A 23,877-nucleotide genomic window follows, 5' to 3' on the forward strand; every position below is an offset into this window, starting at 1 on the left:
TACATGTGAAAAAAAGACAACAAAAAAACTGTTTCAGGGGTTTTAACTCCTACATTAGTCAATGAATGGTTTTGAAAATTTCAGCATAGGTCCTTCTCATGATGCTTAACAATTTTACCCTGCCAGAAATTTGGTAAAGACAACGGTTTTTGAGTTATTTGCAAAAAACTGCCATCTGACCCCTATGGTCTATTTTCAGTAGTGGCGACCATGTTTTTTCATTAATCAACAATCCAAACGGTCAATTTGTGTGGGATACCCTAAGGAACATATATGCCAACTTTCATTGAATTCTGTGCAATGGATTTTGAGAAGATTTTCAAAGTTGCACATGCGAAAATACAAAAAAAACTTTCAGGGGCCATAACTCCTACATCAGTTGTCCAATTGTTTTGAAAATTTCAGCATAGGTCCATCTAATGATGCTGAACAATATTACCCCACCAGAAACTTGCTAAAGGCAATGGTTTTTGAGTTATTTGCAAAAAACTGCAATCTGACCCCTATGTTCTATTTTTAGTAACAGCGGCCATGTTATTTCATGGATAAAAAATCCCAACAGTCATTTTGTGCAGAACACCCTAAGAAACAATCATGCCAAGTTTAAAACCTGTCAGAAGTGGAGAAGATTTTTTAAATCTGTCAACGACGACGAGGGACGCCAAGCTCACCTGGCCTTTGGACAGGTGAGGTAAAAAGTGCTGTCCAACCCCCTATACATTTTTTTTCAGGAATGCCCTTAAATTTCACAAGTATTGAACGAAAGAAACAAGACATCAATAGATAACTTTTATTATTTTTCTCATGAGATTTTTCAATGTTTTTTTATGTCAATGGTTAAGATTGGTTTACATGGTATTACAATATTTCTATAACAATATGTGTTTCACACAAGATCTGTTGACAGTATCAAAAATATGTCTAGAAATACAAGAGAGAAAACTTTGTTTAATATATTACAGATTTATGCATTCTGAAGATTGATACACTTGATTATATAGTCAACACACTTCAATTCTTTTATATCTATTTCTTAACAGCAGTTTAATTTTTTTTGTTCGACAACAAAGCAATCTTTTCCTCTTCAACCAAAATATGTAAAAGCTTTCAATTTCTTTGTTGACACTAAATTACTTTAAATAAACAAAATTAATTCAACATTTTCATTTCATCCCTATCCTTATTATCTAAATTTAGTACGGGAAATTTTCAGTTCTTTTCTTCTCAAAACAATCTCTTCAGTCCCTTTCTCTTCCATAATGCATCTATATATGTATGCGTGAATATCACACAAATTGAACAATGAAAAAAACATACACCATATTGCACATTATCAAGCAAAAAGAATAAGAAAAAAAACATAAAAACAAAATAAAACAATTAACAATGGAAGGTTTTTTTTTGTACTTTGTATCCTGGCATCTCAGCTCAGACTTTAAAACATACAATGATAATAAAATACCTCATTAAATCATGTATGCATTTAAACTCACAAAAATCATACCATATATATATCTTATATCTATATTGATAGGTATAAATGTACTTCTTTGTCTTCAATACTCTAATATTAAAATACTTCATAATTCATTTAATTAACTATTTCCACAGAACTTTTTTTTAAATTGTAAGTAGTTTCATTAGAAAAGATATCTTGAGTTGACTTAGGTGAACAATGAAGCTATAACATGTTACTTCTCCTACCCTTTACATCTCCTGAACACAAAGAAAGCACACAATGAAATAGCACTACAAATCTCAGCAGATAGTCCTCCATAAAGCACCATAATCAACTGAGTATTACAAAAACATGTCAAGAAAATGGCTGGTTTCCTTTTTAGGAAAAAATAATACCACAGAAATTTGGTCCAATAAAATAAATTGAAATTATGCCAATATTTGATCTCCTATAACAGACAGATATCAGTTAAACAGACACATGACTATTTTACATGTCAGCTTTTGAGTAAATACTCTGTAAGGTTTGAATCACAAATTAAAGGCAACTTGAAAGAAATTTCTCCTATTACAATTGAAACTGAATTTGATATTCAAATACTATTGTTGTGATTACTCTTAGGCTCAAAAGAGTGTTCAATGAGATTGTCATCTATCATAAATCAGGAGTTAGTCAATATATTAGGACATTTCTATCTCAGGCTTAGAACTAAAAATTCTAACTACAGACTAAACCTACTAACATATATTATACAGTGTCTCAAAATAAACTATAGTGAACAGTTGTAAATATCAACCCCAAATTATTACAGGTCTACAATGTTTACACTTTATAAGACTTCTTGTGATATTGATGTGTATGGCATGAACTTCCCTTCAACACATATTACAAAACATAATAGCAAAATAAAACTGACATCCCCAAAGCTTCCATAAATATTGCATAGCATGTGATCATTGTATCATTCTATTTTCCACTATATGGCTTATGTTAAACATATACAGTTTATAGGGCATTAGTTAGAAATAGAATACTTCAGGTATCTCTTAGAAATAGATTGAATACCTCAGGTATCTCTTAGAAATAGATAGAATACTTCAGGTATCTCTTAGAAATAGAAAGAATAGTTCAGGTATCTCTTAGAAATAGATAGAATATCTCAGGTATCTTTTAGAAATAGATTAACTAGTTCAAGTATCTCTTAGAAATAGAATACTTCAGGTATGTCTTAGAAATAGAAAGAATAGTTCAGGTATCTCTTAGAAATAGAATATCTCAGGTATCTTTTAGAAATAGACAGAATACTTCAGGTATCTTTTAGAAATAGATTAACTAGTTCAGGTATCTCTTAGAAATAGAATACTTCAGGTATCTCTTAGAAATAGAATACTTCAAGTATCTCTTAGAAATAGAATAGTTCAGGTATCTCTTAGAAATAGATAGAATAGTTAAGGTATCTCTTAGAAATAGATAGAATACTTCAGGTATCTCTTAGAAATAGATTGAATATCTCAGGTATCTCTTAGAAATACATTGAATATCTCAGGTATCTCTTAGAAATAAAAAAAATCAGAGTAGAAATGGGGAAAGTATGAAATATCCATGGACACACTTAAGAATTTTTTCTCTCACAAACTAATCAAAATTTGAAGCTTTAAGTATGACCCTTTATTACAAAGCCTTTCTCAATACAATAGACAGAAGGTATATGACTGACTATAAGAACTTGATGTCAAGAAAATACCTTGTTTAAATAATAATGAAATTACGTCACATGATCAAATACAATAACGTTGACAGAGAAGTATAAAACTAAAGGATCAGCATCTTATCAGGAATTGGATGGCTTTCCTCAAAATCTACATACGAAACAGTCAAAAAAGCTTGTGGAGTTTGTTAAAAAAAAAAACAGATAAATAAAAGAGGGGCTTTTATTTACAACATGTAGGTTTTGATATAACAATTCTGTTGAAAAGCCCACTAGAACTTGTATAATAAAAACACTTGAACAGTATGGCTGAATGTGTTATCAGATTTCCAGATTCTGATCCCTAGTTTTACACATCCTGGACATAAACAGTAATTATACTGGCAATAGATAAAATAATTAAATATACTGGCAATGTCATCATTCATAGATAAAGCAGTTAGAAGAAATATAAAAGACTTGTCAGATTAACAGTCAAATTCATAAAAATAACATTAAATGTTCAACAAGAAACTTCTTTGAAATGTCTCATTTTTCAAGGTTATAAAAGTTTACATGACTTACAATTCTCGAGTAAAACTTCATAGTAAACAGAAAACAATGATGAAATGATAAAATCTCGTTTACATTTTAATGTAAAAGCACTGACTTCAATATTTGATGATAGCAAATCTTTAATATATCTAAAACCTGCTTTAACTCTTACTTAGAGGCATGAAATAGCCAATGATATCTAATGTGTTACATAGTCCATAGCTATCAATCAGTTTCAACAGACTGAGTATTGTTTCTATGGCAACCCTGACAAGATCCATCATCACATTTTTGGCAAACATTTTGGCACAGATTGGGTGAAATGTCCACAGAACTGTGGCCAGTAAGCATTAACCATCAATGGCAAACACAAGCTCTCAATCAAATGACATCAGGTTGGCAGGTGTCTGAAATTATATATTAACGAACATTTTATTTCTTTTCAGAAATTTGAAATGTGTTGGATGAATTTGTGTGTATTTAGAGTATTCATTAGACATCATGTTTTGGGCTTAAGTATATATATATATATATTGTCTTTTAATTAAGGCCGCTATAAGCTGCTTTTTCATGTCCTGCCAACTAAGTAAGATTTCTTTGTCTTCTTGTCCATTAAACCAGAAGTCAAGTAAACGCAGCACTTTTTGCCGACTATAGTGACTGCCTGTTTTCTCTCATTAACTAGAGTCTATATCTACCTGTGGCTGAAACCGGTTGGTAGCTTCACTTAAGTGTCGACACCACATCAATGCTTGGGACTGACTTCCTGATCGGAATTTATACACATTGCCTGTTTATAATATAAAGGGATTAATATAGATATACAGTGATACATCATAAGTTGGTAGTAACTTTATCATAAACAAATTTAGAATCAACTTGTGTAATAAATGATATACATTTCTGTTATTAAGAACAGACATCATTATTCTCCACAACTATTCCTCAATTTGTAAAATCGGCTATGATAAGCTTCAATTCCTTGTCATCCCAAGATCCCAAATTTTCATTGTTTGGAGTACATGAATACATATTGCATCACTCACATTAAATAAAAAGGAACCCTCTCATCTAGTACAGACTTTTCAAATATTTTTGGGGGGATCAAAATGTTCAAGCCGAAACAAGGTCTGCATTTAACTCCGGCACTATATTTGTATTCATTCAAACTGATGTATTCAACGGGTCATAGTTTTCCTTTCCTCGTTTGTCTACCCCGGACTTGACTTTATATGAGCAACTCGGCAGGTGTTTCTAGAAAAGCAGAGGACGCTTACCCTACCGGTGCACCTGGTCCATGCTCCCAGTTTTTAGTGGAGTCCGAGTTGCTCATTTACTTTTGTTACTTTGTATGATTTTAGTTACTTTATGTTCTTTGTTGTGAATGTCTGTTTTCCATGTCTGGTCTTTGTCCCTGGATTACATTCTTTTGATTACTGCTATAACCTTGGTTCCCTTAATTACTCTTTCTACCATAAAATGTTTTCGGTCTCCTTTTTTCTTTCATGAAAAGATTTCTTTACCTAAATCTTTTAATTACTTCCAATCATGAGTTTCAAAGTCAACAGTTCTGTACTTTAAACTGTGGAACATAAGGTACAAAAAAGCTACAATTCTCTGATTTTTTTCTGGTATTTTATAATGGACTTGTGACTATACCTTTAACAGGATCTGTGAGCTGGAATGCATCTGGTTGTAGAGGATTGTCTCCCATTACCACCATCCAACCAACCACTGATGTCATCTTTGTAGGACTTGTCTTGAACTGTAATCAAGGTAACATGATCTTATTATCTCCCTTTGAATACATTTCCATCATAGTCTTATCTAAAACTAGGACAGCAAGTTAAATGTAATATTCACATAATTTGCAATACTTAAGTTAGCAAATACAATTTACTTACACAATTTCTATCTGACCCTCGTAACGTCTTTGCGGGATAATATAATAATGAAGTTCCCCATAATGCTACCCAATACCGTGTCCAAGATGCCACCTACAATACACAACAATAAAATGTATAACCTCAACTCAAATCCCTTTGTAATTGAAAAATTTGGTTAACACATGCAATTATACAAAACTTGGACATTCTAACTATATATGTACAAAGATACAGGGGATATAGTGATGTACAAGTATAAAAGGGAAGTTATGTGTTGTTACAGCCTACAATTCTGAAAAAACAATACATCTGGATGTACATTAGGAAATAGTTACAAGTAGTGCAATGTCATATGAATGTCTCAGAAACAATGATGTTTATACTTGAAAAAAAAATCGGAGAACATTCTTACAGCCTTAACATTGACTATAACTTAACTTAAATTGAAAATAGCAAAATGTCAGAATTTTACCATCTTAATTAGATATTCTGGTGCTTACCGTTGGTTTTTTACCATCTTTTAAGACAGTTCGTCTCCGTAAACAACCCTCACATGTAAAGTTTTGTCTGTATTGGTTAAGTTGTTCATCAGAATCTCGCCATTGTCTAAAGTTGGAAGTAAAAATAATCATTAAGCACAATCATCAAAAAATATTTAAATAAATCATATTCTGAGAATGACAGAAGACAAGGAAATAAAATAACTATGTCAAGGCATTCACAAGTGGTTGACTCATATACAAATTATAGAAATGTACAAAAAGTCAAATCAGACAGAAAAAAAGCTTTCTGACCTTTTGTCATAATGTGCAACTTAGTAACGAACAATTATCTAGAATTCTTAACAAATATATATGTACTTACGAGTTTCTTACAGGCCAGAATGTTTCCTGGTCAGTAGAGTTGGTATCTGCAGTGTCAGCACTCTCTGTAACACAGTATAAAGTTGACATTAAATTCATTAATTAGATAGATATTTTATCTTTTTATCCAAATAATCAATCTGCAAGACTGTCTTTTCAAAATGAGGTGAGTCCATGTAATACAAGGACATGAAAGTATTAAAAGCTGTGTGTAGAACCTACCAGAGTATCTACCAGCTATTGAACCATCACTGGAGGCACATGGTGATTCTTCTAACACACTATCATCTAACAGATGTCTAATGCCTTGTATGTATGGCGCTGTAGCTTTACTGGGAAGGCTGTAACTCTTATCTACTGCTGGTCGATGACAACTCAGGAAACTGGAATGGAATAAAGTCATTCTTTACATATATAGCAATGTAATTTGTAAATAAAAATAATTCCATACACTCAGTAAAAAAAGTTGGCAAAACAGTGCAAGCTTAATCCTGCATCAAAAGTTAACTGCAACCTCTGGAAGGCTTATTATGCTAAAGTGAAATAAATAAATTAGTCATTTGTTCATTTCTACTAAACTATTTTCCTACAATAATCTTTATGTTGTATAGGACAAACATAATCTTTATTTTCTAATAGTTTTCATGTACAATCTACTTAGCATCTTATTATGAAACTATGAAACCATTAAAAGTTGTTAAATCTTACTGAATAGTTTTTACTCATAGATTTTATATAAAATCAATGTTTTTTTTTACATACTTAGCACTTAAACTTTTGGTTTTTCTGTGTGAAGGACCATTCTTGGTAAGACCAGCACATGATGTTAACACATTCCTTGGCTCAGTTGCTGGAGAGGGTGGAGCTACCATAATCTGGACCTCCTCCCTTGATGATGACAAGTTATCACTCATTGGCTGTTCCACTTTGAGTGACAGTCTACAAAGAATCATAAGATGACACTCACTAGTTACTTAATTATCAATTTACAATTCAAAATCATATTTGTTTTTGTATTAGTGGATCACATGGTGTATTATCTATAATAACAATCACCCTAAGTGAAGAAAGTATCAGACCTAACTATTTTCTTATTTTACTTAAGAAATACTTTCATCTTAATATACCAGTTTCAGCAATTCACTTTCCATTACTCTTAATGACAGAAATTTTTATTATCAGCTCACTGCATACTTCCTTTAACACCACTTCATCAATTTCCAATGAACTGGCTGTGAATTCACAGATAAAAAGAACTAAACCTTAATTTAAAAGTCAAGAGGGGATGCACCACCAGTTTACAATGTGCAATCACATGATATGAGACTTGCTATTATACTATAGAAACCATAATTACTTCCCATCAGTGCCAATATCTCCCCTTACTTACTTATTTCCCTTCAGTGCCTATATCTCCCCTTACTTATTTCTCTTCAGTGCCAATATCTCCCCATACTTACCTATTTCCTATCAGTGCCGATATCTCCCCTTACTTACTTATTTCCCTTCAGTGCCAATATCTCCCCATACTTACCTATTTCCTATCAGTGCCAATATCTCCCCTTACTTACTTATTTCTCTTCAGTGCCAATATCTCCCCTTACTTACTTATTTCTCTTCAGTACCAATATCTACTTACTTGTAGTTATCATCTTCTACAAACTTCTGTAATTCTTCTATATATCTACTTGACTTTAAATAGTTCTGTACATACTGTAAAACTTGTAAGTCTGAAAATAGAAAGGGTTTATTAAAATTTAAGAAGTTTAGTCTTAAAACACAGTTACAAACCAGTGTTTTACTCTCAGTACCTTTTTATTATAGAAAGTCCCCATAATGACTAACAGTATCAATTAAACCCATGACCTTAAATTTCAGTTTGACAGGAAGTGACCAGCTGTGCTAATCGTGTGATGCAAAAATTAATGCTTAAAATGTAGGACAACTCAGCAAACAGACAAGTCATCCAAGGTCAAACAACTTATGACACAGGGCATATATATTGAAAAGGCCTTCTTAACTTATAAGTCTTCACGCTTAAGCAGTAGTCCGAGGCCCAAGGCTTGTCAAAATGGAGGTGGGCCTTTAAAATCAACTACTACAGGCCAACAGTCACAATATAAAAATATCTGAAAAACGTATTCCAGGCCTGTGAACTGGAAAGTTAGTTATGAAGACAGCTTTAACTTAGTCCTCTCACAGGTTATGTTTGTTTCACATTACAACAACATTGAGAAAGATTTCTTTTATATAATAACACATGATTTTACCATAGTTAGATTGTTGGAAATCAGCTATTACTCTCAGTATATTATTCATCTGGTTTCGTCGAGGATGGCTTTCTAATCCACCAGAATGGGGATGAGCTACGTCTATATAAATCAAGTCCGATAAATATAAACCTGAAAACATAAAGTGAAAAATATCCATTTTTCCTCTCGGCAACTAAAAACCAACATCAATGCCAAGTTTTGGTAGAACTGTGATATAAACATAAATCTCAGTTTAAACATTTGAATTTACAATATTTTATTATTTTGCTCAAATGAACCACACAAAAAAGAGTCAACAATTTTTTTTTCTTCTAAAATGTGGTTTCCTCCCTTTACACACAGGTAATGATGTAAACAAGTGTAGCAAAACGTGATGTAAACAAAGATGTGAATTAAATGAAACATGAAAACTTAATGACATGTCCCTGGCATTAACAATTAACCAAGATTTGAAGGAATTTTGATGATGTTACCACTGATAAATCGTTGATCATTTTATCATATTTGTGCCAAAAAAATGTGATAGGTGAGATGCCATCATTTACCTACTACGTATACGCTGACTTGAAAAGAAGCTGTCTACTGAATTTTAAATATGAATTTATAGTATCTATGAAAACTACCTTCGGTGGAATATCGAAGTGCAGCTATGTATTATACTGAAATGGGAACAAAAAACTATCAAAGTTGACTGGTAGAATTAATGTGCATTATACTGAAGTGTGAACAAAAATTCTCTTTTGATGTATTCAAGTTTCAAATGTACCAGAACTATTTTTTTCATTTATTTCTAAAGAACTTGAGCTATTTTCACTTCACTGACTTCTTTGATACAGGAAGATAATCATACCTAAATATGGAATACAGGGTAACTTGACATTCTCCATGTAATCTCGTAATCGTTGTCTGTTGTTGTTCTCAGAAAATAAATCAGCAATTTTTTCGTATACAGCTTTATCCTTTCTGGAAAGTTTCTGTAAAATATAAATGATAATGAAAAATATATATGTACTACCTGTTAACAAAGATAATGGTAATAATCTGATCTAATTCCAATTTATTGTCAATAGTTTATTTCTAATATTACATAGCTATACTTACAACTGATTATTTTATGAAAAACAGTTTTTCTATTTTTTATAGTACCAATGACAATAAAGAGTTCAATTATCATATTTTTTTTAAAATGCATGACATAAAATTTGCTTGAAAACTAAACAAAAAAAAAAACCAAACAAACAAACAAAAAAAACAACTATCAGCATGGTTTTTTTTTTTTAAATCTATTAACAAAAGTTACTAATACGTCTAAAATATAAAACTGTCTTCATCATTTTCTTGTCTATAATTTTGATTCTATAATCAATGTTGTTTTTCTTTGATGTTCTAGTTCCAAGTTTTTACCATTAAATTTCTCATGAAGTAAATATATGAACTTTAATATCCAGTTTACACATGCTTCTATTATTGCAGTATATCAATTAAAAGGGTTTAGCTATTAATTTCACAGAAGTTGTTTAAAGTTTCTATGTCAATATTACATGCAATACACAGTATCCTGAGTTCCCTATTTGTAGCTGTGATGTAACAATAACTAATTGATACCACCAAGGAATGATGGAGAGACTCAAAACAGTTTACTATTTACTGAAGTAAATGTTGCATGAAAATGATTTCTCTGTTCAATGCATCTCAATAGACAAGTATTTAAGTAATGGCAAGTCTCCCATAAACTAGATTACCCTTATCTTGCTGTGCTCTCTCCAAGTTTTCTGGCTTACCCAGCTTATAATATAACAATTTATGACATGGAAGTATGTAGAAAAGTTTGACCTAAGTGCACTAGAAAGGACGTTCTAGGTAATGTTAACTCTACATTAGAGTGAGACATCTACAGAATTCAACAAACTAAGGTAAAGCTAGGGGAAAATATCCTAATAAGGTTGGATTGTCCACTTTTTTCCTTATTGTACTATTCAAACAATGGGCAATGTCTCAGTAATACATTCTCTAAGACCGGAAATCAGTTTTTTGCTGTAAGGCCAAACAAATAATAGTCTTGTTTCCTACTATACAAGCAAAAGACAAAAAGATAGGGAAATTATTTTACTTCTCAATAACATTTTACATTGAGTTAATGGGTAAACAATCTAGACTTTAACAGTACTTGAGCCAAAATGGTCATAAAATGTTCAGGGCCAGCGAAAAAAAAAAAATAATAAGGGTAGGTAGGGTAGCAGAAAACAGACATTATCTTTTTTGCCTAAGCAAGGTTTAAGGCTCTGCTGATTAACTGAAATGGTATACAATAGATTAAATCTTAATTAACTTTTCTAGCCTCCCTTTTCAGAAGCTCTTTCTTCCCAAAATTCTCTACAACTTCAGCTTTAAACAGCATTTAGCTTCCAATAACATTTTAACCCCCCCTGACCTATGACCTACATACTTAGTACTTACCATCCAAGTTTTGGATAATCTAAAAATAGCAGCACTCTGTAATGCAGATATGACAGCCATAACTGCATGTAAATTGTTTAAATCTAATAATCTCTGAAAAATAAAGGAAATCACATTATAAGATCCAAACAACAAGTTTCATTACATTATATCTATGGATGCCATGAATTCTATGGAACTTAGCTTTTTATTGGAAATGACAAACATTAGTGGAGTAAAACTCATTAAATATAAATGTAACTTTCTCACCTTCGCAATTTTAATAAAATGAGCTAAAACTTCAGATCTGGTATTTAAGGTCTGGCAATTTAATATCTCTCGCTGTACCCAAAAGTTTACCTGAAAAATAATCATAAGTAAATGATATGTATAGACAACTCAAGTAAAGGACTTTAAAAAATAAAGGAATTTAAGGTGGTTTGTAATAATCTTAAGTAAGAAATGAACATCTTTGCCAGTAAAAAAAAAAACCTAGCAGGGAGTCAATGCAGGTCTAACATTATGAAGTCACTCATCCTTTCATTACAGGCATGACATTACTAAGTCACTCCTCCCTTGGATGCAGGTTTGAAATCACTAAGTCACTCCTCCCTTCAATGCAGGTCTGACATTTTAAGTCAGTCCTCCCTTCAATACTATTTCAGCCATTTTATGTTATTGTTCTATAGTGTATTCAACCTGACAGTTGGGAGTTAATCTATTGGTTCTACATGAGAAAATGTCTTTTTGTGATTCCTGTGTCACTATAAACCTCCTACATCAGTATGTCACTATAAGTAATGAAGTTCTCTGGGAAATGTATATACACAACAGTGGGTCACTGTTTCCTAGGGTAATTATTTGAAGTCAATGTCACAGATTTTCTCAGGAGAAATTAAGCATTATAGTAATCCTGATCTATACATAAAAGTCTGGAGTATCAAAGATGTTTACAAATCCATCAATAATGTTATAACTCACTAAGTATAGCTTTTATTCTACAAGCCATTTAAGCATCACCTCTGTTGTCAGGGAGCATTATTAAACAGCATTTTTTACAGAGTCTTTATAGAAAATTCAAGACAGCAGCTAATAGTCTTGAAAAAAGAAGCTTGTAATATGGTATCTTATTATCTGGTAAAACCCACTTCACATTGGAGAACACATAGTGAAGTTTAAAAGTTCATAATATTTAATTCTTATCATGGCTGTCCCTAAGACTTTATTGAACAGTATTGAACTAATTTAATAATTCTCCTAGAGACCATGAATTCTCCCTCACACCTTAGAACTTACATGGTTAAAACGTCTGGTGAAAGCCACTACATTTGGAGCTTTAATCAATTTTTCCTTGGTTGTCCATGCACATGATGTCAATTCCTATAAAATAGAAAGTAATTTGATGTTACAATACTATTTAACTATTAAATGCACTTTAGAAATGTACAATGTATGTGGAAATCGGTACAATATGTTTGTGTTGTGGGCCCAAAAAATATCTTTGGCTCAGAATCAATCAATGTAGAATACAAAGATTCTTGGTCTTCATATAACACCTCAACAAAATTAACCATGGACATACTCCATACTCAGTGAAAAGCAGTATTTCTGAACACAAAAAGAACTGGATAACCTCTGTTTTGACACCTAAAGCATTGTATTTTGTCATTTATCACAATTCTGGGTTGACACTATATTAACATTTGAGTATTTTTCTCCCACACAGATGAGAAATGCTACACCTCCAGCTATTTTATCTTCTTAATAGAGAAAAACAATAACATATTTTTGCTACAAAATATGTAACAAATACAAGACAAAACTGATTATACTGACTGAATCAAGTAACATGGCAGAAAATTAATACAATAACAGACTGGATGACACGATAGTACTAACTGGGTACAAACCCTATAATCTAATACACAATACAAATACTAGTACTCAAAAATATTCTTTTTTTGTTTACCATATTTCTTTAATGTAATAGTTCAATGTCCTGGTAGCCCATTAAACATGTTGGATTATAAGCCAGTTGGATCTAATTGGCTTGAAATCAGAGAACCAGTTTTTAGATCCACTTCCTCTGTCAGATCAGACCAACATGATCTACAATTCAGACACTGTAATGTCATGCTGACATAACTCTGACTATGAGTGCCACTTCCCTAAACAGATAGTCAGGCATTTCTGCCACCTCCCATCAACTTATCAATCACCTACTCAAACTTTGTATTCCTTTGGTTTGATAGTGCCAGACATTTAAACAAAATTATGCTAATTTTCACTAAAATTTACATGACCAAAAAAAGACTGACCATGATGTGTCAAATTATGACAAATAAGTTTAGACAAGGTGATACAGATTATCTGACCCCCTGTAAGAATGAATTCTATCAGTCTTTAATAACTTTTGATTGTTGTCAGACAATACAGTCACAATGGAAAGTGACCTGGTTTTCCCCAAATTTTAACCAGGTTTTTCCGATGTCAGACTAAGTATGTCAGCTTTCACTTTACATTTAATCCACTTAATCAAACTAACACATAACAGGACCAAAGACCAAATAATTGACATTTTGTTTATGATACCAAAAAGGAAACAAAAGTTAGGTATTCAATAAAAACTGAATTAGAATCATGTGACACCCTGCTTGACCAACTCAGGCAACTGTAAACTTGACTGTTTTTGACATTCTGCTTTACCAATATTACCAACAAATAAAGATCAGCTGAGCTCCCCCTACATAATGCAGAAACAATTTAATTTGAACTTACATCAGGTTCAATGGACTGGAACACAGGAAGATCCATCAAAGTTATCTGACTCTGTAAACAAAACAACATTTATACAGGTGTGATAAATCTAATGTCTTTTGTGTTTGTTTGCCTTGTTTTATGTACCAAACTTTTCACACATGAACCATGCAAACTGAAACCTGCTGTTTAATTCACACCAAATAGTCAATATTTTGTCAGTATTTGTCATGTTTGTAGTCAGAACAATCTACCTTGTCTTAAGTGTTTTGTCATTCAATGAAATATTATTAATATCATATGATGGTTGCCTGAAGTCCCTCCCTTCATCTACTGCTCCTCCTCTCATTCTTTGACTAAAAACTTAAAGTTGGTTCCTTCCACCAGTTGGAAGTTTTTGTATATATTCTACCAACAGTCATATTTATCTGGAAAGACTATTACTAAGTGTTATGGTGTGTATGTAAATATTAAGCATCCCATGTATACATGTACATGATTTATCACACACTTTCTCATGTGTTTAATAATTTGTCAACTTAGTACACAGACTATTTACAATTACAAAAAAAAAAAACCAAATACATGTGTATGTACAAAATCTGGTATTCCAAAAACATATAGTGTCAACAAGCTAATGCTTCCTTGAAAAAATCATTTTATGAAAATGTTTGTAAACAAACCTATCACATGATCAATTGGTAAAGTCTACATTACACTGTAATAAAACATGTGACAAGATCATATCTGGCCTACTATTGTCATTATAAATACATGTACTTATACCTCATTGAATATAAATTGGACTCAGTCCAGAGAATTTGTTAGTACTTCAGTCTGATAATAAATAAGCATATGCATTACATGGAAAACTTGAACTGTTTTTTTTGAAAATGAAGTTGTTGTTACATTGTATATAATTGAATAGTGAAGGTTAAATTCATGCAGAAAAATGACTTCATTGGTCAATTTTTGAGAAAAAAAAAATGTTTAAATACTTCTTAGTTCTAACACAAAATTAAAACTATACAGTCTAACATGATTGTTTCATGGCAGTACAGATTGTAACATTCTTTTCCCATGATCTGATTCCTTTCATATCAGCATAGCAGAGCTTATACGATTCAGTGTTACTTAAGCTTTTCTCCAGCAGACTGCAGGTGTTTTAGGGAAATGCATTATACTGCACCTGGTAGGGCATGTTAAGTGAAGCCAGTTTTCATAAGGATTGATTGCAAGTTGAATATTCCCGTTTTATTCATATTTTCTTGTCTTTTTGTTGGTTTATTTTTTGTTGTTAGACATCTGTCAAGACAGGATTTGTTATATAGGGGTCATGGAGAGCTACACTCAGTGTCAGTACTTTTCCCTGCTATAGGGGACACAGAGAGCTGCACTTAGTGTCAGTCCTTTTCCCCGCTATAGGGGTCATGAAGAGCTATATTTAGTGTCAGTACTTTTGCATGCTAAAGGAGACATGGAGAGGTACATTCTGTGTCAGTACTTTTCCCTGCTATAGGTGTCATGGAGAGCTACACTTAGTGTCAGTACTTTTCCCTGCTATAGGGGTCACAGAGAGCTGCACTTAGTGTCTGTCAACCCTGCTGTAGGGTTATGGAGAGCTACATTTAGTGTCAGTACTTTTCCCTGCTATAGGGGTCATGAAGAGCTACACTTAGTGTCAGTCATCCCTGCTGTAGGGTCATGGAGAGCTATAGGGGTCATGGTGAGCTACATTTAGTGTCAGTCCTTTTCCTTGCTGTAGGGTCATGAAGAGCTAGTGTCAGTCCTTATCCTGGCAGAAGATGAAGCATTGCCCATTTGTGTTTATCATCTGGACATATATTGTCCTTGTTTAGTTTCATTGACATTTCTCCAAATCTGTGTAGGACTACTTTGTTGTATTTTGATTTCTGTAAATTTATACAGTAATGTCTCTTGTAAGATGACATATATACATTGTACATTCACAGTTATTCAACAAGACCAACACTTACAGCGAAATCATCAGGAGAAACCCGTAATACATCAAATACTACAGCATCAAAACTCTTTGTTGTCTGTGACTGCTTGTCGAGGGATTCCTCTGATCCTTGACTGGTTCCCTGTAATACAGATAATCACAGATATTGGAAAGGTAACAACACCTCTGACTTATATGTAATTAGACACTGCCAGAATCTTTAAGTGTTGAGTTGTAAGTGATTTTGTTGTACTTGAATGTAACACCCACTAAGGATCACATAGAATACTTGACTTTCCAAAATTGGATCACTGCTGAATTTCCCCTCCATTAATCTTGTTACCAAAAAAAGATTTCAAGTATCAATCCATAGCATGATATATACAATTCCAACAAGTGTCTGTCAATATAGAGGAATTATAGACCAATAAATATACTCTGTACTACTGTATGAGATTTTCTTTCCATGGTTAAGCCCTTTATTTTTCTGTTTTTAAACCTTCATTTATGTTAGGTTTGGATATTCATGCAAAAACAAGTTATAACAAGGTGTACGATTTATCAGATTTTGTATCCTGGACAGGCAATTTATTAATATGAGAAGGAAAACAATGTGAATGCAGCACAGCCTATCATTGACATTCTATTACAATGTGAATGCAGCACAGCCTATCATTGACATTCTATTACAATGTGAATGCAACACAGCCTATCAGTGACATTCTTTTACAAAAGACCTATTTCAACAAGACATTGGGAAGGAAATTTCCAAAAAGGTTCATTTTCAGAAGTATTCAAAGATGTTCATATTGTTTAAGAAACCATATTATTTTCTTTCAGATGAAGGGGCAATTTTTACCCAGAAAAAATAAATGGTCCATGGCCCTCCTCTTGCCTTCCCAACCTCCATTTCATCCATGAACACAGACTTTAGTATCCTAAAGGCAAATGTCAGTGAGAGCTGTCTAATGAGTTGTCTAGGGTAACTGAGATTAAAACCATTTAAACTATCTTGGAGTCACTTGAAATACGATACTTGTATTAGTAAACCATTTATTGAAAGGAAATTTGCTACCCCTATTTTAGATATCATAGCTATGATATTACACTACTAAGTTCAAAATGATTTAAAATAATGTACATGTGGGGGTATTTACAAATTTGTTAGAGTTATATTATCTCTAAAATATACATGTGGGCGACACAAACCATCCCATATACAATGAGAATAGGAATGGTGTTTATGTCAGAGACAACAACCCCATCGAAATGAAAATGTCAGCCACTCATTGATCTTCAATGAATGATGGAGAAATCCTCATACCACAAGGCAGGCTGCAGGTACCAGTATCGTATTGCATATCCCTGAGCGGGTGTACGTCAAAACATGGATGCCATAAAAATATAGTGCATTTTCTTTTTGCCTCTCTACAAACTAATGTTTTGTCAAAAGACATGAACAATGACTTAAAAAATAGAGCAAACATCACACTGTAAGATGAAGAACTTTTTTAAAAGAAAATCTAACATAATATCATAAAAATGTTCCACTGAAAAGGTTGGTTTGGTGAGTGCAAAACGAAAGTGAAAGTAGGGAAAATGGCTATTTATAGTTCAAGACCACTTTTCTGTCCAATCTTCGTGGACTCACCCTATTTTCTTTGCGGGAAATTATTTTTTCACATGTCCTTAGAAATGCTACATAAGTGAAAGTTTTATTGAATCAATTTACATATTTTTTAAAAAATCCAAAAAATATGCACTTCACTATAGAAGTCTATGGGAAAATTAATACGATACTGAGACCTGCAGCTGGCCTCAAAACATCATTATACACAGATACAGCGAAGGAGTTGCCCCTATATACTCAAGTAAAATATAAAATAGGTAAAAATGAAACAAGACAGAGGCCAGAAATTCCTGGCTTGGGACAGGCACCTAAAATGTGGCAGGGTTAAAATGGTCACAACCCTCCCTCTTTAAAATCTGGCCAGTGTACAAAAAATGTTACACAATTAAACATACCTAAAAATCAGTTCAAAAAGGTCAGAGTCCTTTGTTACAATGGAAATAAAGAAACTGAATATAAATTACAAAAATGTACAAACTATGGACTACTATAGGTAGCAGTTAACTGACATGTCAGCTCAGGACTAGTTACAAAAAGTTATGACCCCATTGTATGTACAATCGATCCCAATTCTTTCTGTGTGGGGTTGAGAATCACGGTACATCATAAGTCATACAATAAGGACACAACCCAAGCCATGCCAAAAACTGCTTTAAAAGATAGTGTTTTAATTTCTATGTAAAGACCCTATGACTATGAGCGAATCAATGTTAATAACAAAAAAATTAAACCTTTTACTCTGCAATATATGCAGAACACTGGTTGAATGCTGATCCATTAAGGAAAATATTTACCTAATACACCTGAGAAAATAATGCAGTGGTTATAATAAATGATTTATCTCAGACAAGTTTATTTATTTGACACTTTTGGTACCATATAATTCTTTCTTGTATGATAAAAAAAGTTTTTTTGTAGATACAGTGTTTGTGTTTTAAGTACATGTAGACTTACAGGGAATAAAATACTAAAATGTCAATTTAACTACCAAATACACTTCATTAGGTAACAGTCATTCAACAAAGGAAGACCAACTCCTGAAGTTAACACAAATATGCATGTCATAACAGCCAAAGCATTTTATTTGTACCCATTTTTTAAGAATGTTTTACCACATTACTTAAAGAAAGGTTGTTTACATAAGTATTTTCCAAAATATAAGGAACTGTACTATGTTGTAAGTAACAAGCAGGACCTATTGATAAGTTTTTTGGATTGATCTGCTTCCATCCCATTTTTACAACAGATCTTTAATAAAAATGTTTACACAGGCATTTAATACAAGACTATGCAATTCATTAAGTTGTATAATTCCCAAGCCAAACCCTTTTATCACTGAAATCAATATAAGAATGTGTTAAATCCTTGTCATAAGAAATAACATTTTGGGCAAACAGTTGCAATTGTTGGTGACCCTAAATTGGCAAATTTCCCTTCTTTACTTGCTTTGTGTACAACCCAAAGCCACAAATATTTTAACCTTATAGAGGTTCTGAACTAAACAAGGGACAAATGTAACTTTATTGTCACTGTGAAAGGCAATCATCCTAATACTGAAAACATACTGTTGTACAAAGCGTTGGGTAGGAAGACAAAATTATCTGAACCATTACAAGTTTTACTTTTATACAGAGTGCACCGAAAAGGTTTGGTACTGAAGCCATATACACTGTCAATAAAAGTACACTTGACCTTTCAATAGCATACCTCTCAGACACCAGAAGTGATAAGATATTTTAGTCCTTAACATTGGAGACATAAGGAGGATCAATGAAAGGTTTCTCTAGTAATCTCAGCTTTATTGCTACACTTGATTATAAATAACTGCTGTTTATAGGTAATCTGTTATAATTAACTTCTATCCTTATCCCTGTTAAGTGAAACCAATTCAGTACTTCAGTGCCTTATAAGAAGTATACCCATTGCTACATTTAGCAAAAATCTGTCTCATTCTATATTAGAATAGATCTAAGGAAAGATGGTGATAAACCAGAAGTTGATTTAATCAGCAAATATCATTAAATCTGTTGTTATCATTGCTAGATATTTTCAATTTCAGGCAAATGACATCATATTTCCAATGACAACAAAATATCAAATTGATATTTGACGTTAATTTGATGTCACCGATAAACAGAACAACACTGGTTTTGAGAGTCTCAACAGAATATCAGATCTTGCCCTTTCATTTCCGTCTCAATTTCCAAATTGCTGTTATTCTGTAATGCACAACAGTTGCTCCGCCTGTAACAGAGACAGAGTGCTTGCTGTTGTGGCATTAGATCTTACTTCATTCATGGGAGTCTTTTAAAGTTTAACTGAGTAACTCAATCCCCAACTTACATGCCAGATAACACACAAATATTAATAATGTACATTTTATGTTTATCTCTCCTTTGGCAGTCCAGGAGGACACATTCCAACATGCTCTAAACATGGTTACGATACAAATCTAACCTACATACAGATGCATGCCCTCAAAACAAAGACATTTAATTCTGTCAGTTTGACTAGTATTACACCAAATCATGTAAAACTTGTCTTAATGTTAAATTAACATGACCAAATGTAGAATTGATGAGAACAACATTAATTTCTTTCCTTTGAAGTTGACACGTAACATTTGATTATGTTCATTTTTAGATTAATGTTATAAGTTCACTCACATTACACCACAGAATCTAATAACATTAATGACCAAATTATGCAATGCAATCTGACAACCAATTCCCAAGTATTGGTCTACACACGATTTTATTTGTAATCAATCATATTTCTTCACACCATTGATCAAATATATTTTAATAATGAAATGGAAATAGCAGACTGAGTGAAATCAGGCAGCAAGGAAAACTGAATAGTGAAAAGGAAGTAAATAATGGAAGTAGGACAGCTGCGGCGTGAACTGCCATGTTACTGACTTATTTTTAATATCATATTGTACCATTACGATATAAATTTGAATGAGAGATATAGCACGAACATAATTGTATATAAACCTTACAGAACTGACTGCAGACTTAACCCTGACATCCTTGGTATAAATATACAAATTCATGTAACATCTTGTATATACTGCATTATTACTAAAGCTGCTAAATTCTCTATACATACATGTACAAGGCAATAGATCTTTATATTTTCTATGGGAGATTTTAAGAAGAGGGCTACAAAATGACATTATAGACAGTTAATACTTGATAGCCTTATCAGAATGAAAAAGGACATTAACCAAACATCAAAAACAATAGGCAGAAAGTTGTATAAAACCATCCCACTAATACACAACTAAGAATAGGGCATTCAGTGGTATCATGCCGCATAATGGTGAAAAAAGGGGGGATGGCAAAATGTTCAAAATGGCTTAACTCGAAAACTACATTATGGATTTTGCTGAAAATTAAACTTACAAATGTAAGTTGTATTTTATGGTACTAATTAAACAACTGTACAAAGTTTAAAAGAAAATTCTTTGGTCCATTCTCAAGTTATCATCTAGAAATTGTCAAATGAAGGACAGACAGATGGATGGCTGGAACACCAAACTTTTTGGAGGGTATCACATAATACCTGGCTCTGTGATGTGAGCAAAATGAGCAAAATTTGATTTGTGAATTTCACTACTTATTAATCAACCAACCCAGATTGTACAAACTGTATTCAACCTTAAAGAACATTTCACATGTGAAGATTTTAGAGCTCTTATCACCTAATGAAGTTTTTTTAACATTGTAGTCAGGGTGCAGTCACCATGCTGCACTGACATTCTAAGGTCACTAGAGCATTCACCTCAAACTGCTTAACATATGTAAGTCATTTCCCCACAAGTCACGGAGACACACTGAACCATATTAATATTGACAGCTTGACAAATCTAATGTAATAATTGCAAGTTCACCTGTGGTTTTGTGACCCTAATACATAAATCTGCCATTAACTATTACCTTGGTATAGGAGAGTAAATTTCACTGCCAATATTCAGGTAAAAAGCCTAGAGATTTTTGTAAAGACTAGAAAGTTAATTTGGAAAGACAGCAAGTGATATAAATCTTCAGAGAATCCAGGACTCTATCATCCCTTGTAAATCCTTTTTATTGGAAAAATTTGTCATTTTCATGTATAAAATTGACAAAAAATAATAAATAATGTCCTATCACCCCCATGCCTGGCTGACACCCCTCCTTTTTAAGGTGTCTGGATCTGCCCTTGTGCAGTATTCAGCATATCAAGACAGACAGTGCTCAGGGTACTAACAAATAGTCGATTCCACAAACATGCCAAAATCAAACCACAAATATGTATCAGTTCAGCCTTCCCTGAACCACAGGAATTGGGTATTTTTGGCTGTGACAAGTTTATTTTGATTATTAAATGTCACTGAATAAACAAGTTTTGCCATTAACAGTGAACTGTAAATAAAATCAAGCTTTAAAAAGCTGGCCATCTTCCCACAAGAAATGTCATTGCAAAGCTCAAATATACCACTAACTGTTAACATGAAACAAGAGAAGTTGAATTGCATCATGATATACCTTTAGACCAAAAGTTTGCTGTTTAAAAATAGTAAATGCCATGACTTTGTTTTTTGTTTTTATTTTTGTTATATGCCTGAGCTATTGCTCTCCAATACATTATAATGTTCTGTAATCTTGAACTTTCTTCATATTGAAACTAATACTACAAAGCCAGACTGAATTAAATTTTCTTGATCCACATCTAAACTAGTATTAAAATTAATAACAAAGCTTTCATTGACAATAGAAAATGTCTTACCATTGAATGTTCCATCACCTCTAAATATGTTTGGATTTTAATGACTATTTTTAGATTATCAGGAATATCTTGGTAAAGTTCCCACAATATACAAATAAAGCAACTGTTCTATTTTTATCACAATGACTTCAATATCACCTTTGTTTTCCCAGCTATGAAATGATCTGCTACAGAACCAACTGTTACAAGAATAACCTTGGTGTAGAACATGTTACCAATGTTTATCATTCGCTTTCCCTTTCTTTGTCCATCTATTTATAGAAGTCAACTTTCATTTTCAAACCTTTTCACGAATTCTAGTTATCCATTATCTCTAAATATGTTTTAATAGTTTCATTTACAGAACACAGAATGCAGACAAATTTTTTTTTCCTTTGTCTGATAACCTCAACATTAAGGAACTCCCTCCAAAAAATTTAAATGGCTAAAATTTGAAAAACATTGGGAAAAATCAATAAAAGTTCAAAGACTAAAAGGTCAGGGACAGAGTTTATGTACTTTACTAGCTGTATTCAAGTTCAATTAGCCTGAAATAATCTTCCTTTGTAAAGTAAAGGTTGAGGTTTAAAGATTTATATAACTTAAAAGAGAAATGGCAATGGTTGTGGTGTAATGTTCTGTTTGATGTTATATTATATACATCTTTCATTGGACAATGAATTACTGTTACATCACTGACTATAGTGAAAATTATATCTTATTTTACATCATTCACCTTTCTGGTCTATGATAACAATGTCATTAGTGAATTATTTATGTTCACTGACATATTGGATACTTTTTATACAAAAGAAAAATGAAAGGTAGACTGAAAAAAAAACCCAAAACTTTTGAAATAAAAATAACTTATTGAAGAAACTGGATTCATGGATTTATCATTGTATTCAGGCCTTTCATTATGATGCGGTACCAGGTACTTTTACCCTTCTAAACTACTGGAAGGTACCTCCAGAATTTTAAAATTTCATACATTTTTATTGAACAAAATGATGAAAAGTACCTCCTTCAAAACCAAAAGTACCTGCATTGTAAAAAAATAATGAAACCCCTGTGTATTAAGGTTACTAAAACTTATTCCTCTATGTAATCCATCAGAGCCTGTTTATTTTTATTCCTTTAACTTTACTTTGGTAAATTCTAAGTGGAGTGTTATTACAGTTTTTTTTTGGGTGGACACAAGTTTTTGTTAATATTGTTAATCATGAATCTTGTTAGAAATTTGTTAAACGTTGTAGCTAACTCTGGGAAAATTACATGACTGCATTCTTTTTTTTTTTAAACAATCAAGTTTTCATTTATATTTTACATCACTTTGTTTTTTTATCATATTGTTGTGGTAATGACTACAGTGATCACTCAGTAGATGTATGGAGAAGCTTACCTCAACGTCATGGTTTAATCCCATCCTTTAACTTAATATAACAATCCAAATAGTCCAATAAAAACTCACTAACATTCATAAAAACTCCTCTTTCAAAATGAAGATTTATGAAAAAACATATTTATACAAACAAAAACAAAATTCACATAAACTGTCAAATTTGTAAATGAACATTCTCAGCTGGTAATAGCACACCTTGGCAAGGTTAGTCTCA

General features: G+C 32.4%; 1 protein-coding gene across 11 annotated transcripts in view; it reads right to left on the reverse strand.

Moving 5' to 3' along the window:
* Positions 1 to 776: 776 nt before the first annotated feature.
* LOC148613111 (ras-specific guanine nucleotide-releasing factor RalGPS2-like) overlaps positions 777 to 23,877 on the reverse strand; it is a 59,513-nt gene continuing 36,412 nt past the window's right edge. For 8 of the 11 annotated variants that reach the window (XM_088595157.1, XM_088595165.1, XM_088595162.1 and 5 more), the window contains 16 exons: positions 15,914 to 16,021; positions 13,938 to 13,988; positions 12,456 to 12,539; positions 11,430 to 11,519; positions 11,181 to 11,273; positions 9,574 to 9,697; positions 8,721 to 8,852; positions 8,090 to 8,180; positions 7,213 to 7,389; positions 6,673 to 6,833; positions 6,452 to 6,515; positions 6,088 to 6,193; positions 5,606 to 5,698; positions 5,361 to 5,466; positions 4,400 to 4,491; positions 777 to 4,108 (listed from right to left, as the gene is read on the reverse strand). In XM_088595157.1, the coding sequence (XP_088451283.1) occupies positions 4,079 to 4,108; positions 4,400 to 4,491; positions 5,361 to 5,466; positions 5,606 to 5,698; positions 6,088 to 6,193; positions 6,452 to 6,515; positions 6,673 to 6,833; positions 7,213 to 7,389; positions 8,090 to 8,180; positions 8,721 to 8,852; positions 9,574 to 9,697; positions 11,181 to 11,273; positions 11,430 to 11,519; positions 12,456 to 12,539; positions 13,938 to 13,988; positions 15,914 to 16,021 (1,602 nt within the window). In that variant the 3' untranslated portion in view covers positions 777 to 4,078. The other 3 variants (XM_088595167.1, XM_088595166.1, XM_088595168.1) reach the window with 3 other exon arrangements.

This window comes from Perna viridis, chromosome 7, assembly GCF_037379345.1.
Source record: "Perna viridis isolate PV_CMFRI_1.1 ecotype Kerala chromosome 7, ASM3737934v1, whole genome shotgun sequence".
In the NCBI taxonomy this organism is placed as follows: Eukaryota; Metazoa; Mollusca; class Bivalvia; order Mytilida; family Mytilidae; genus Perna; species Perna viridis.